General features: G+C 52.9%; 1 protein-coding gene across 1 annotated transcript; it reads right to left on the reverse strand.

Annotated features, from left to right (window-relative positions):
* Positions 1-21: 21 nt before the first annotated feature.
* On the reverse strand, positions 22-14,883 carry LOC122624149 (dynein axonemal heavy chain 6). The gene is made up of 27 exons (XM_043803593.1): positions 14,823-14,883; positions 12,831-13,931; positions 12,632-12,776; positions 12,220-12,570; positions 12,058-12,153; positions 11,871-12,001; positions 11,242-11,816; positions 10,775-11,185; positions 10,324-10,714; positions 9,989-10,265; positions 9,320-9,934; positions 8,811-9,263; positions 7,927-8,750; positions 7,270-7,864; positions 7,065-7,214; positions 5,768-7,007; positions 5,516-5,695; positions 5,181-5,447; positions 4,940-5,125; positions 4,528-4,877; positions 4,329-4,470; positions 3,262-4,265; positions 3,026-3,206; positions 2,214-2,965; positions 1,084-2,152; positions 551-1,021; positions 22-490 (listed from the first exon to the last, which is right to left on the reverse strand). Exons 1-27 carry the CDS (start codon positions 14,881-14,883, stop codon positions 134-136), a joined length of 12,375 nt encoding a protein of 4,124 aa, XP_043659528.1. The 3' UTR covers positions 22-133.
* Between the last annotated feature and the right edge of the window lie 323 nt (positions 14,884-15,206).

The following is a 15,206-nucleotide window of genomic DNA, read 5'->3' on the forward strand; positions in this document are numbered from 1 at the left end:
CCAACACACACACACATAAAATATGTATTGTACACCTTAGCAGAAAGTACCCGAAAATGAACATGAAACGAAATAAAGACGGCTTTAAGTATGCAGCATAAAAAAAACAATAACCTGCCAATTGTATCTAGAGCTAGCAAATATTTTCCATTACAGCGGAAACCAGCGCAGTACCCCGCATAATCCAAAACTCCGGCTCGTTGTGGCTCCGCAAGAGGACGGCCAGTATGAAGTTGGTCGAATGGCCCGTGGTGGAGAGGACACCCGATCTCTGCTGGGTTTTGTACAGCGGCGCCTCATAGCGCACCGCCGACGAAATCTCCAGACACGGCTTGAACCTCACCACCGGCATGCGGCAGAAGAGCTCCCCAAAGTTGGCATCGCACAGGCCGCCTTTGCTCAGATCCCAGCGAGCTGCTTCGATGAAGATCCCATGCACATTGATGACGGCATCGGTGCACTCCGGCAGGTTGCCATATAGCTTCTGGTCCTGTTCGTGTGAATTCGTGTTAGGAAAAACAAAAATGGAATCTGCTCTGCAGGTACTTACATTCATGTTGTTGATGTGCATCTCAAAGAAGTCCTGCTGCACCAGCTCCCTTTCGAACACATCGAAGTCGATCTTCAACGAGTCAATGGGCAGGACACGGCGACGGGCGTATGTCTGCAGGACGCCGGTGAGGAAGGATTGCGGGAAGAAGAAGCCACTGATCCAATAGGAGCGCGGTGCTCCGTTCTCCGCCCACTGTTGGATGAAGTCGATGCGCCGCTGGAAGTCGGATATGTAGCTGGGCAGCGGCTTGATCGAGAGGAAGCTCCGTTTGGCCCAGGACGCGGGCACCTGGTTGTTTAGCAGCGCCTTGAACACGTTCTCCAGCTCCTCCGACATGACCACCAGACCCTTGATGGCCTTGGCCAAATTGATCAGGCTGTCGTGAATGATGCCCAGTGCGATGTTGAATCGATCGATCTCCTGCACCAGCACAATGGTCAGCGATGGCACTTGACCCTTGGCATCCAGCTGGGTTAAGGGGGTGAAGATTGAGACTGAGCCACCATTTGGTCAGCTATCATATAACTTACCACAGAGAGGGTGTCGTGGATGGGTTCCCTCTTAATCTTGGTGGCCAGCGCTTTCTGGATGCGTGCGATTGTCTGCTGTGCGATCTCATTTTCCATGGCCTGGCCCTCGTCGGCGGCGGATCTGGGCTGGCCCAGGAGCAGGGTATTGATAAAGAAGGACGTCTCCTTGGTCTGGAACACAATGTTGGCGTTCTGGTTCATGCCGAAGATCTCCGGATCCTCGAGGACGGGAAAGCCCAGCACATAGGCTGAGTATTCGCCAAGCGTTTTCTTGCGCGGATCCCGATAGTAGCTATCACCACGGCAGTACTTGTAGTCCGGCTGGATGATCCGCTTCGATGAGAAGATGGTCAGAATGGTGCGCAGACACCGCAGATCCCAGTAGTCCGTCACCCGGCCGCCCCACGTGATGTCACCGTTGATATAGAGTATGGCTTCCCACGGTATTTCATCCAGTACCTCCCGATCGATGAAGAAGTCGAGGGTCTTTAGACCACACTCCCGATCGCTCTCGCTGAACTCGTAGGTGATGTTCCATCCCAGCGGACCGAATTTCCTGCGCTCCAGCAAAACCGCATGGAACATGCACAGCCCGAAGACAATTGCCCGCCAATTGCCATTCTGGATGTGGTGCTCGAAGAAGTCCTGCTTTAGGTCCGTCAGTGCGCCAAACACATTCGCCTTGATGCCCTTCGGCGGCTCGTTGGTGATCTTCACCGAATTCTGGAGCACACTGATCGGGAACGTTTGGATGGGCATGGAGGAGAGATAGAGTCGGAAATCGGCGTGCGCCTTGGTGATGCCCAGCGTCAGGTTTCGCACAATCGTCTCCAGCGTTTGCATAAACGAGGTGGCCAGATGGCAATTCTGCAGGAAGACCCAGTGACCCATACGCAAGCTCTTTTCGATCAGGTTCTCCGCCAGTGGTCCCTGGCCCTGGCCCAGCGAAATGGAGTAGTACTTGTCGGTGAACTGCATCTGGGTGGTGAACTTGAGGAAGCCGGACATGGGATCCGACCCGGTGGACAGCACAAAGATCAACGGCGTCACAGCAGAGGTGTCCAAATAGCTAAATGTGATATACGCGAATTATACAACTTTCTATAGCTTGGGTTAGGGATTCATCTTACACGGAGCTCAACTGGGTGCCACCTGATGCCTCGGTGAAGTACTTGCCCACGGTGGACTGAAGGTAGCAGACCACGTTGAGCAGGAATCTCGGCTTCCGGAAGGCGGAGATGAACATCAGCTTGTGGAATACCCTCAGTCGTTTGTTCCACTTGTCCGTTGGTGGCTGATTCGTTTGGGCGAAGTCAAAGACCTCCTTGTTCTCCTGCATCTGGATGAAGAAGGGCTTGTCCAGCTCGTCGGTAAATCCGCCGAAGAAGTTACCGAAGTTATCCTCCAAAAAGATGCACGAATCCCATTCGATTTGGCTCATCTTGATCTTGGCCGGCTGAGTCTTTGGCCGAATGTTGCCCACAGGGCCGCGTGAAAGGAAAAGGAACTCCTCCTCGCTAACTCGACCCTCTTGCCGCTCCACCGACAACGCCAGCAGGAAGCTAAAGATGATCTTGTGGTTCTCGAACAGGCCGCGGGATATGTTATCGAAGATGGCCTTCAGCTCGTCCGTCATCAGGGTGGAAATGCGCACATCCACGGCCTGCGGTGGATGGTCCAGTCGCAGGACATTGCAAAATACCTGAGTGAAGTACTTCAGGCTGTACTGGTACATGGGATCGATCTCGGCCAGGCCGGCGACCACAAAGTAGAGGATGGCTCCTCGCGAGGCCAGGATGCGGTAGCGTTCCCGGGAAGCAGTGATCACCTTCTCCGTCTCCTCGGTGTCAATCAGTCGCGCGGCAATGATCAGCGATGTTTCCTACAATGGGAGTATGATGGACATTACGACATTTAATCGAAGTGAGGAGGAGCGACCCACCTTGGCATCGTTAAGTGTCTCCACCAGCTCCTCGTCGTCGAGAATGTTTCCCTCGGAGTTGAATAGTAGCTTCAGCACCTTGTCCTCCAGCGCCAGCAATTGCTGTTTGTCCGAGTTGATCTTGACCACCAGATCGTTACGCTGAATCTCCATGGCGGGCAGTTCGATGGCCACAATGTCCCTTGGATGACAATTGGAGTTGTAGCAGTTCAAATGCTTGAAAGGATATTACTTACGCCAGCAGTTGATCCTCCAGGCCGCTCTCCGTGACCAGAAAGTTGACCAGAGTCACGTTGATGCACACCTCGGGCAGGTAGTGAGGATTGGGCAACTTTGTGGTCATGTACAGCTTGAAATTGTCGTCGTAGTCAATGACCATGTCGCCCAGTTTCAAATAGGTGCGACCCTCGAATCGATAGGTTTCCCGCTGAAGGATGGGCCGCAAACTGGGATCGATGGTCTCGTTGATCTCCTCGAGCAGCACCGGATAGCCCTGGCGCACAGAGTTCTCCAGCACCCGCATCATGGACGAGTCGGTCATCTTGATCACCTGCAGATTGTTGGCCCGCTCCATGTTGCGGATCCAGCGATTGGCCTGCTCCTGAGGATCGATCATGAGGGCCCAGCGCAGAGCCCTGGTGGCATATATGCCATTCTCAATGGATATGTTATCCTTCGGCAAGCCGTCCACATTCCACTGACGCATCTCGTACGGATCGCCCAGCACCTTGAGCAAGTTGAACTCGGGACTGGAGGGAATCTTGTGCTCCCGGCACTTGGTCACCCACAGAGCGCTCATGTCGCGGCGATATTCGTGCGAGAAGGCGCCCAAATAGGCGACACAGGCGGCGGCCACCAGGACATCGCCGGGCACACAGGCCAGATCTCCGGTTAGCGACTTGACCGTCTCGCGCCAGCGCACCTGCTCGTCGGAAAGGGCGGAGGTCAGGCGACCCGCTCGATTGATTCGACCGTAGGTCAGGTCCACGTTGTCCTGGATTACTTGGAACTCGCGCTGCTTCTCCTCGAGGCTGTCGCGAAGTCCCTGGATCTTGGCCTCCACGGCAGCCAGCTCCTTTTGCTTCTGCCTCAGCACTGTCATCACTTCCTTGAGCTCCGCCTCGGCGGCCTCCTTGCGCTTGATCTTCGGCTCCACCACCTTGTACACCTTGGAGAACTTATCCATGGATATTACCCACATGCTCATCGACTTGGCCACCTTGGAGACCTTTTCAAATTTCTGTAAATGGCAAGATGGTTAGTCAAGGTCAAGATATTCTGCTAGCTATGCTGGTAAACTTACAGCTGGAACGAAGTCCTTGTGGTCGATGTACTTCTTGACCTTCTTCAGGGTGTCCTCCTTCATGTGCTCCTTGTCATACTCGAACAGCCGCTTGATGAAGTTTATGTCCGCCATGATGGCCTTGGCGGATGCCCAGGTGGGTCTGCAAAGGACAAAATCAGGGGGATTAGGGAATTTGGCAAAAGGATAACCCACTCACTTGACGCCCAGCAGAATGCAAACGGCCTCCATGCAGAACTGCACCAAAGCCGGTGGCGTGGTGAAGGACTTCAGTTCATTGATGTCCGCCTTGGTCAGACCCTTTAGTGCCTCCTCCGCCTCGCGTAGCGCTGGCATGGCAATCTCCAGATCCTTGCCGGCATCCTCGGATATCGCCTGGGCCACCGCCGCCTTCTCCTTGGCATTCATCTCGTCCTCCAGCACGCTCTGCTTCACGGCATCCGCCTGCTTGGTCTCCTTGGTCAGATTGTCCACCAGCGACTTCATCATGGCCGATTTCTCGTCCAGCTGGGGCACCATCACCTCCAGCTCTTTTCCCATCACAGCGATCTGATGATGAAACACAGAATTTGGGATATACCTTTTAAGGATAGAGGGGAGTAGTTACTTACCACTTCATTGGTCTCCAGTAGCTTGTTTAGACCATTGGCGATCCGCTTTCTCTTGGCTATGATCTCCATGTTCTTGATCTTCAGCAGATTCTGGTAGAGCTTCAACAGCTCCAGATAGCTACTGGGTGTGGTATAGTAGTGCCTCTTCATCTCCTTGTAGAACTTCACCGAGGCATCCTCGACAGTCTGAAAGGGATCGGGACATTGGAACGGAGTATTCCTTAGAAGAAACTTCACTCACCTTGTGCATAAACACGGTTGTGCTGGCCAGCGAGACGCGATCCTCCATTTTGGGTGCGATCTTGGTGAGCAATCCGAGGGCCACCGAGTATAGGGCCTCCGTGGGCCAGCTGGTGAACCAGTCGATGGTGGTGCAGTTGACCAGCGAGGGGAACATGCGGCATCTGCGCCGGAAGGCGTCGCCCACCGGACTCATCGACATCACCACGTGCAGATTGTTCCTCACCCGGTTGATGAAGAACTTGTAGATGTCATCGCGAGTGCAGGGCTAAGCCATATAAAGGGTAGGATTTTATTCAGAATATTTGAGACTATAGGCCGTTTTGGTATACCCACATCATCTTTTCTGGTCTCATTGCATCCATCACGAGCGTCTAGGATGATCTTCTCGAACTCATCACCCTCGAAGAGATTGGGCACCTCGCCGGAATTGAGGATGTTGTTGATATCCTCAAGGAACTCCTCCTCCACGATCTGACTGTCTATCAGAAGGAAGGTCACCGGTTGGTTTTCAATCTATTGGAGATTAAAAACGAAAAACGAAAGATGTTGCCAATGGCACTTAGGTAATGCAACTTGGGCACTCACTCCAGCGATGCGGTAGAGGACCCGCAGATCTTCATGGAAGGCATTTAGGTCGTAGTTGCGTCGCATCTCGATCTGCCAGCAGTTGTACTCGTTGACGTGGGATGCCAGCCGGGTGAGGGATTGCTTTCCCATTCCGGCCACGCCCACCAGCAGTCCATTGCCGCGATCGCTGCGCAAAAGTCGCGCCAATCGCACCGTGTGCTCCATGGCGTCCTGGAAGAGGATGAGTTTCATCTGCTTGCCCACCGCCACCGAGTTGTAGTCCGCAATGTAATCGTTGAGAACGCTCTCCAGCTTGGTCTGATCCTTGATCTCATCGTAGATCCGCTCGTTCTTCGGCTTGCCAAAGACCATAAAGTCGCCGAAGAGGATCGGTGGCTCATTGTCAGTGATCACCGGCCGACCAAAGTGGTCCAGGCATACTTCCTTCATCAGGGTCTTGAAAATGGCCTTGTCCTCCAGGTTAATCAATCGGTCGTGAAATACACGAGTGGTCTCGTGGTAGAACAGACGGAGTATCTGGTTCTCCTGGTTGTAGTGCAGATTGCTCGCCTGCAGGATACCCTGTATACACTTGGATAGATCGCGCAGATTGAAGATATAGTGCGATTTATCCGGTGTGGGTAACATTACGGTGGCCACCCGCATATACACATCCACACACGCATTCACCATGGGCTCCGAGAGAGCTCGGACTGCGGATGAGAACGTTTGCAGGAAGCCCCGCAGGATGCCATTGAAGATCTGGGTGAGGGTCTCCTCATTCGGCTTCGGCAAGGAGAACAAGGCAAAGTGGCGGACAAAGCGCGGCGTGAGCGGATTTCGACCGCCGCCGGGCGGAGCGCAGGCACAGCCCAGGACCACGTCCAGAATCTCCTTCCAGTAGAGCTTCTCCCGATCGTAGAAGCCCTTAAAGTCCAGGAACTGGCGCAACAACTCGATGGCCGGCGAGGCACCGTAGGTATCCAGCTTGGGCATATTCACGTCGTCAATGAAAACGATGACGGTCTTGCCCACCGGAGCGCCCAGCTGGGTCTTCTTGCGCTTCTCCAGCGGCCCCTCGATCATCTCCTGGGTGCGCACGCTGCTTGTCTGGGCGGAAAAGTTGAGGATCACGGGGATGACATTGCCCTGCGACAGGCGTTTCATGCAACTGATGGCCAGCACAGTTTTGCCCACGCCCGTATCGCCAGTCACCATTACGGGCATGCCGCGTTTAAACAGAAGATCGGACACGTAGCTGGAGGGGATTGGGATTACGCTTTTGGCATCATATACGAGTATATGGAGGACTTACCCATATTTGGTGGTGTCCACCGTGGGCACCTGCATGTCGTAGTACGAGGTTTCCGGATCGAAGACAAACTTGGCCATGATATCTATCCAGCTGCCCCAGTCCATTTTCTCCAGGTCGATGCGATAGTTCCACAACGTGAAGTTGGGCAGGCTGCGAGGGGTATGGGAATGTATAACTTGGTACTAAGTAGGGCCAACATGCTTACGTCATATTCGGATGCAGGGCAATGGCCTTGCTCCACTGCTCCTCGAAGGAGACCTTCTCGGCGTCCTTGAGATTGGAGGCAATGGCCCAGAGCACCGCCCAGGCGAAGATCTTGGTCAGCAGTTCCTTGGCCTGCTCCTCACCCAGTGCCGACCACTTGACCGCCTCCAGCTGGGCAGAGGTCAGCTCGCAGCACAGTCGCACCTTGGAGCCGAGCACCTGGTGGATGGTGTACACCGCCCGCTTCCGTTCGATCTTCAGCGCCTTGTCGAAATAGCCCACAAACAGCTGGTAGCAGAACTCAGCCAGTGGAGCGGGCAGCTTGTGCTTCATGTCCACCTCCCGCCAGGTGTCGATCAGTGGTATCCAGCCGAGATCGCCGGGATCCACATAGACCATGCCGCAGCGGGAAACGGTGGCCGGCGAGGCCTGCAGTAGATCCTGCACCTCGAAGAGCATGTGGATCCAGGCGGTCAGCTTGATGCGCTCCGAGTTGGCCAGGCACAGCATCTTGTTATCATCCAGCACCGTGTTCAAGTTCTCGATCCACACGGCATCAACGGGGCCATCGCACATGATCCATTGGTGAATCTCCTCTGGAATCGAAAGTTACCGTTGATCTTTTAACCTCTTAAATATCTCTATAGCTGAAGATTACCTTCCACTGTGGTGGCAGTTCGCACCGCCAAGCCGAGTAGGCCATCCTGCCACTCCAGCGTCTTGAGATCCACATAGCCGTACAACTCGTTCATGGTCACCGCCTTGGGATTCATGGTCTGGATGACCACCGGGCGAAAGTTGGGGTCCTGCACCTCGTTCTCGAAGAGATGCGAGAGGGCGAACTCCAGGGCATGCAGCACCACGGATTTACCGCCGCCGGTGGGACCCACCAACATGACGCCCCAGCGGACGCACATCGTCTCGTACAATTGCAAACACTTCCGGATGGTCGTCGGCACCGCCTGGAGATTCTTCTGTCGCAGGCCCAATCGCAAGCTGGCCTCCAGATGCGGATGCTGTGAGTCCGGCAGTTCCACGCCCGGAAACAGATCGCTGAGAATGCCACGGAACAGCACCGCATCGTCAGCCAGGAACTTGGGTATATTGGAGTCCCTTAGTGCCGCAATCAGGGTGATATCCTCCCGTTGATTGGGCGAGGCTCTCTTGAGAGCGCCAGCCATCACCAGGACAGACTTCACGGCTCGCATACCGAAGTCGTAGTGATTCTGCTGGCTGAGCTGCTGGCTACACAGCTGGTACATCTGCACCATCTTGCGGGCCAGGATCTTGGGATCCTCGAAGCCCTCCGAGTACAGGATCACCTCCGAGATCAGTGCGTAGTCGGGCACCATCATCGAGATGGGCCGGAACAGGGCCTTCAGATTATCAGGGAGCTCAGTACGACCAGCGTAGCCGGGATTCATGGTTATAAAGACGCAGCACGAACGATTGATCTTGATCTCTCGACCCTCGAAGACGAAGCTGTGGATGATGCGTACTTTATCAATGGAGATTAACTGCGTCAAGGGCGTAATGTGTTACCGCTTCACCCGCATGGCCTTGGCCGTCCGGATGGTGATCAGCTGCTGGGCAATCACGGACAGCACCTCGATGTCGATGCGATTGAACTCGTCGAAGCAGCACCAGGCGCCGCATTGGGCCAATCCCGAGAAGAAGCGCCCCATCATCTTGTAGTCCAGGCCATCGGAGCAATTGAAGACGACGCACTGTTTGGCCAACGCCTTGGCCAGATCCTTGGTGGTCTCGGTCTTGCCCGTGCCGGCTGGTCCGGCCGGAGCTCCGCCCAGATCCATCTGGAAGGCGCCCATCAGGCAGAGGTAGCAGCGATCCGTCAGCGGGGTGAGCACCAGTACACCGCCGGCACCCAGGTACTCATAGTAGTACGGAATATTTGCGGCGGCCATGCGGGAGTAGACCGTTTCCGTCTCATCGGCCCAGTAGAAGCGCAGCATCTTCAGCCAGTTGAAGTCGGATCTGTGGGGCTGAATCTTAAGATCTTGGCTCACCATTGACACGGGCTGGATACTTACGCTTTGCAGACCTCCTTTTCGATGAGCATGCGCACCGAGTCCTTGGCATGCACATCGATGGTGATCAGGGCGCAGAGGATCTTGCGCAGCAGCGAGCTAATGCTCTTCCTGGTCAGCGCGGCGAGGGCGCCCAGATCCTTCAGGCACTTGATCTCAAACTTGGACATCTTCTCTAAAATGTTCAGCGGATTGCGCTCTTTGCCCTCGTAGATGCGGTGAATGTCGGCGGCCCACTGCACCTGGGAGACGGTGAGCACCACCTGATTGGGATGATCCTGGAACCAGTCCTCGCGCTCCTTGGCCGGATAGCACTGGTAGCCGAATCGCATGTAACGCTTGCAGGACACAAACATGGCCTCCTCCACCTTGCTGAGCCACTCCTCCACTGCACCGCGGGCCTTCAGCCCCTTGCCGAACTGCAGCTTCTCGCCCTCGGGCGAGAGGAAGGCGACGATGTCATTGGTGGCCACCATCTTGCCGTCGCCGCCCTCCTTCGATCCAAACTCCAATCGGTAGATGGCATCGAAGCACTTGCGCAGATGCGGCTGCACTGCCTGTGGTATGCGAGTTTGTGCCAGGATCTCCAGCAGCTCGTCGTTGGAAAGAAAGTAGAATCTGCGGGGGATTAATATGTATATGTATGATTCATTCTTGATTACGTCTCTCTACCTGGGGAAGACCACACGTTTCACCTCCAAATATGCCTCCAATCCGCGCGATATGAGATCCAGCAAACGGTTGTTCTCCACCAGCACCTTGTGCACATCCACGCTGGACATGGTGGGCAGGGCCAGTGATACCTTCTTTGCCTGGCGCACCGTCTCCTTGAAGCTCTTGTCCACCGTGAAGAACATCTTGGCCTCGTGGGGCAGCTGTCGCTGTATATCCGCCGAGGCGAAGATGGCCTCCAGGTAGATCCAAGCTCCCTGGCAGTCCATCCAGCTTTCTGTTAATCGCAAGAGGTTAATTACTAAGTACTAAATCATAATATGGATATGACGCACCAAAGGTCTTGGCAAACTGGTCCATGGCATTGATCCACTCGTCCACCTTGCCCTTGATGGGACCCACAAACTTGGATGCGGCTATCGTGTTGATATTCACATTGGAATCATCGAGGACGGCCTGCAACTCCTCCGTGCCAGCCAGTATGAAAACGTCCTTGGCATCGTGATGCGAGACAATGGACAGTTCCGTCTCCTTCCACACGGTCTCGATGCCCTTTAGCATGTTCTCCAGCTGCACCTCGCCGGTGGCCTGCGAGGATATTTGCATGAGAGCCTCACCGATGGCCACATCGTCGAATGCGTGCACATCCTCGTATGTCTGGATGAGGATGTCCTTCTCTTGGAAGAACTTGCGATTCAGCAGATCCTCGATCTCCGCCCAATGCCGCTAAGCATATAGATTTAGCAATGTTATATATATGACTATCCATCTGAATCTTCAACTTACGGCTCGCAAATTGGGATTACGCAGGTAACCGATCACCGGAAGTTTCTCCTTGAACGCCTCCGCGGATTTCTGGAGCACGGGGACTATGTTGTTCTCCGGCAGATACTTCTGGAACTGCAGGCAGTTCTTGATCGTCTTGGCATTCAGTTCGACCATATCCACCACATTTAGGGTGTTGAAGTCGGCCGCTATCCACTCGGCTAGGGATTCCTCCCAGTCAGCCCAGGTGCGATAGAGATTCTGGCGCATCCGTATGTCATAGAAGCCGCTGGCCATCTCATCGTACATGGTCAGGTCAATCTGGAACTCCTTCTGGTAGCCCAGGTACTCGTCGGCTGTTTCGCGACATTTGTTCAGGTGTTCCAGCAAGGTGTCCAACTTGTTTGTGACCGACAATCTATTGGAGTTGGCCTACGGAAAATCAAATTAACGTAGAGTAATATATAAGTTAGTTTCGAATAACTCACATCCAGAAGCCAGGTCTGCACAGCTTCGATGGCCACCTCATGGATCTCCTCCTTGAGCGCCGCTATGTCATCCTGCATGGCATCCTCGAGTCGGTTGATGAAGTCCTGCCGCTTCTCCCTGATCTCCTCCAGCGTTTCGCGCGTCCTATTCAAATAGTCCTCGGTGTCCATGTAATCCTCCTTGGAATCGTCATCGATCGGTATGCCAAAGTCCTTGATAATGAGCAACAGGTCGTGCACATAGTCGATGCCATCGAATATCCCGTCAAGTTCGGCGGAGCACTTGTCCAGGAATCGGATGTGGGCCACAATCTCCAGCGTCTCGTGCGGCTCGTAGCAGATCCGGCCATGGAAATCCTGTGCCTCTTCGTACAGCCGCGTGGTCTCCTCCTCGGCCAACTTGGGCAGGTATGTGGCCAAGACGTTCTGGAGACGGGAACAGACCGGCGTCACCGTATCCTTGAAGTTCGTCTGGTTGAGCTTCAGCAATCCCAGGAATACATATTCCAAGATGCCATCCAACGCCCTCACATTATTGCAGTACCTATCGCAGTATGCTCGCAGTATCTGAAGATCTAAAATTACAGGATTTTGATAAGGAATCTCAAATATAATTTCTTTATAGTTACCTCTTTCCGTATTGAGAACCGTGGGATCGGTACTGTTGTCGATCTCAAAGTTTTCGCGGATCTGCTGAAACCGCTGCGTATAAAGTTTCGCCCTTTCATAAGCTTTACGGATTAGTATAAACATATTTTTGCTGGTGCGAAAAAGGTATTATTATGGAAATTCAATATTTTGTTAATGTTCACCTACCGGTTAAACTGAAATTTTTGATCGGCGCGCAGTAGATAGTGCAAGTCGGGGGCACCTTCGTATAGCACCTCCTCCTGGCGTCCCATGATCGAGGGTCTAGGATAAGATAATATAAGATTCAGTTGGTGATCCGATTTTAGATGCACCAATCAGGCAACTTACTGCGTGTACTGCGTGAAGAAGGGATCGGTGGTGAACGGATGGATCTCGAGGACCGTCTCAAGAATGAGTCCTGTGATGCGCTGAAATATTATCCTGATGATATCCTCCGAGGGCTCGACATCGATGCGATCGGGCAGTAGACGCAACATGGCCAAAAAGAACGGACTTTGCGGCTTGTCCGCTGGTCGTTGCTTCTCGATCCGCTTGTCCACCCGATCGTGTCTACTGATATCCGCCTCCGAAGGACCAACTTCGTCGTGCACCTCGAACGCCGTGGCCAAATCATCGAAGCTTTTGATCGTGATGCGGTACAGCATTTGGTAGACCATCATGTCGCAGTAGGTGAGGAAACTAATTGGGATAAGGCAAATGATTAGCATCAATGCGAGAATGGTCAAGTGTGTTGGCCCACTTGGTCAGGGTCTTGCAGAAGGCCCTCTTCCGTGCCCGGTCCATAAAGCTGTGCGCTTCACGCATCTTCTTCAGCGAGGGATAGTAGTTGACCTCGTCATCCGGATAGAAGCCCCGTGCCTGGATGGCATCCGTGCAGGCTCGAACTATTTAAACGCATTCATTAATGTTAAAGTTAGTATCTGGTAAGTGCAACTTACATATCGTCTTGGCAATAAACTCCCGAAAGTCGGTGAAGGTCTTGTGCAGCTGCTCGTAGATGCGCATGTGCATCTCCAGAAAGTAGAATGGATGCCAGTTCTCGATATTGGTCACATTGATGAAATTCAAGCGCTGCAGTTGCACAATATCGCTGCGCATGCGCAGAATCGCCTTGGCCAGCTGGGGAATCACGATGAAGAGGTTGTTCTGCAGATAATCCCGTGCCTCGTTCAGTTTCCGCCACTTGATCGTCTTTTCCCACACCTTGAATCCCTTCCACAGGCGAAAGATGGAGAAGGATCGTATCTGGATGATGCTGAGGAACTGCTTGAACTCCTGCTGCCACTGGTCCAGCGGGGTAAAGAAGTTCTCGGAGCAGTGCCAGAAGGTGACGCCGTGGCGGGTGACGGTGTAGAAGGGTTCGTAGGTGTTCAGATCCTTGTACTCCACCTCCCGCAGGCTGTACGGCGTGAAGTACTCACTGTCGTGCGGCAGCATGTAGTCCATGTAGACAAACGAGTCATCCGGCATGTTGCGCATCCGGTTAATGATCAGATTCAGATCCGGAATGAGCGATGCCCCAGTGGTGATCTTTGTGGTGCTGGCCGTGCGCGATTTGGCACCGGTGCCCGAGCCGCCCGATTTCGATGTGGAGAAGTTGAGCCGGAACTTGGAGCTCCTCTTCTGCTTCCCGCCGATGCCAGATGCCGCCTTCTTCCCAGTGCCATCCGCCGGACCCGTGCTGCTGCCATCGTTGGCATCGCTGGCACGATCCATGATGGCGGTGAAATCGCTACCAAGTCGGTCCACGGACATGCCACTCGGTCGGTCATCGCCAGTTACGCGCTTGTGACCCACATCCCCGGCTGGATCGCCGTCTCCCGCCGACTGCCGCCTGCTCCTTCTCCGTTCCCGACCCTTCCGTGCGCCATCCTCGTCCTCCTCCTTCTCCTTCTCCCTCTCCTTGGCGTTGATCTTGACCCTGATGGTGCCTCTACTCTTGCCCTTGGGAAACAGCTGGCGGGACATTCCGGATATCGGGCTACAGAGAATCCGGCTGTATGTGGATAGGTTTCGATCGGCTTCACACCGACTGACAGCTGTTGGTTGGCCCGGATTGTTTTTCCGTCGCCATGTCTACTGTTGTCAGACATCCGGAAAAGGGGTGGAAATTTGTTGTCTAACACAAATTCAGGTACCCTGTAATGTTTATGCATACTAAATAACCACTTTATCTTAAGGGGTGCTTAAGGTACTACAAAATTTCCATATATCTATATTTTTTCTATAGGCATTTAAATATTATGATTTTGTTTTAAAATCATTCTAGTGTAAGATCCCTCGCAGAAAAGCCATTATAGTTTTATTTTTAAAGTTAAGGAGTTAAGCTTCACCCATCAAGGACTTTCACCCAAAAGCTGAAGTCCAAGTTGTAGATAGTAAGCTTTTGAGGAAGCTTTGATAAATGTAAAGGAAACATTTCCAGTTGACGTTACTTTTTAAAAACTTAGCTATCTTACAATTTTAGTTATTGAAGAAATTAGTAAAACCTGCAAAAAATTATTGTTTTAAGTCAATTAAAGTGTGTTGTAACTATTGCTTTGCTTTAATTTATTTAATAATATATATTTATCAAGCTCCCATAAATAAAAAAATTTAATTTATATTTAATGTATAGTTTTAAGGAAGAGGTATTGGATGTATACCATTTATATTTGTTTCGAATTTAACAGTTTTCCCCGTAAAATATTTCATATTTTGACTGTTTGCTTAAATTGAATACTTTGATTGACTATTTATATACCATTAAATCACATTTCCACTTTGAGTGCCCATAATTTACTTGGGCCATTATCCTTTTAACGGCTGCAAACGTGGGTGAGCTTTCTGGAAGAGCTTCGGACACATAGAAAAGTGGAAATTCGAAAATCTGCTGCATTCCGCTGCGGTGGTTGCGTCGCTCCAAACTGGCCTGGCCTGGCCTGGCCCACTTTCCACCCGCGAGTCCACGGCTTCTGCAGAGGATGCCACATGCCACATGCCACTTTCCATGCCGCGTCGCGCCGCGACCGGCAAAAAAGGGAGGCGCATAGAATGTGTGGCGATGAATGGATGGGCGGCGATTGTTGCGCCTGCCTGCCGCAGCTGACCTTCAAAGCTTCAAAGCCAGTGAGCTTTTTCGACATCGAATCGAATTCATTCGCCGCAAAAGGAACGGCATCTCTTTTCGACAACGACGACGCTGACTGCGACGGCGACTGCGACGTTGCTGTCGCCGTTGGCGGCTGCAGTCGGGTTTTTGGTTTTTGGGCTTCGGTTCGGAAGAAAGCGCCATCGGTTTTTCGGACCCGAATCGGTCTCCGAATCGGAATCGG

The sequence above is a fragment of the Drosophila teissieri genome, chromosome X (genome assembly GCF_016746235.2).
Source record: "Drosophila teissieri strain GT53w chromosome X, Prin_Dtei_1.1, whole genome shotgun sequence".
Classification (NCBI taxonomy): domain Eukaryota; kingdom Metazoa; phylum Arthropoda; class Insecta; order Diptera; family Drosophilidae; genus Drosophila; species Drosophila teissieri.

Coding starts and splice junctions, on each gene's coding strand:
- LOC122624149 (XM_043803593.1), bottom strand. CDS start 14,883: ATGGAAAGTGGCATGTGGCATGTGGCATCCTCTGCAGAAGCCGTGGAC. Junction 12,154..12,219: donor TTCTTCACGCAGTACACGCA/GTAAGTTGCCTG, acceptor ATCTTATCCTAG/ACCCTCGATCATGGGACGCC. Junction 9,935..9,988: donor AAACGTGTGGTCTTCCCCAG/GTAGAGAGACGT, acceptor AATCCCCCGCAG/ATTCTACTTTCTTTCCAACG.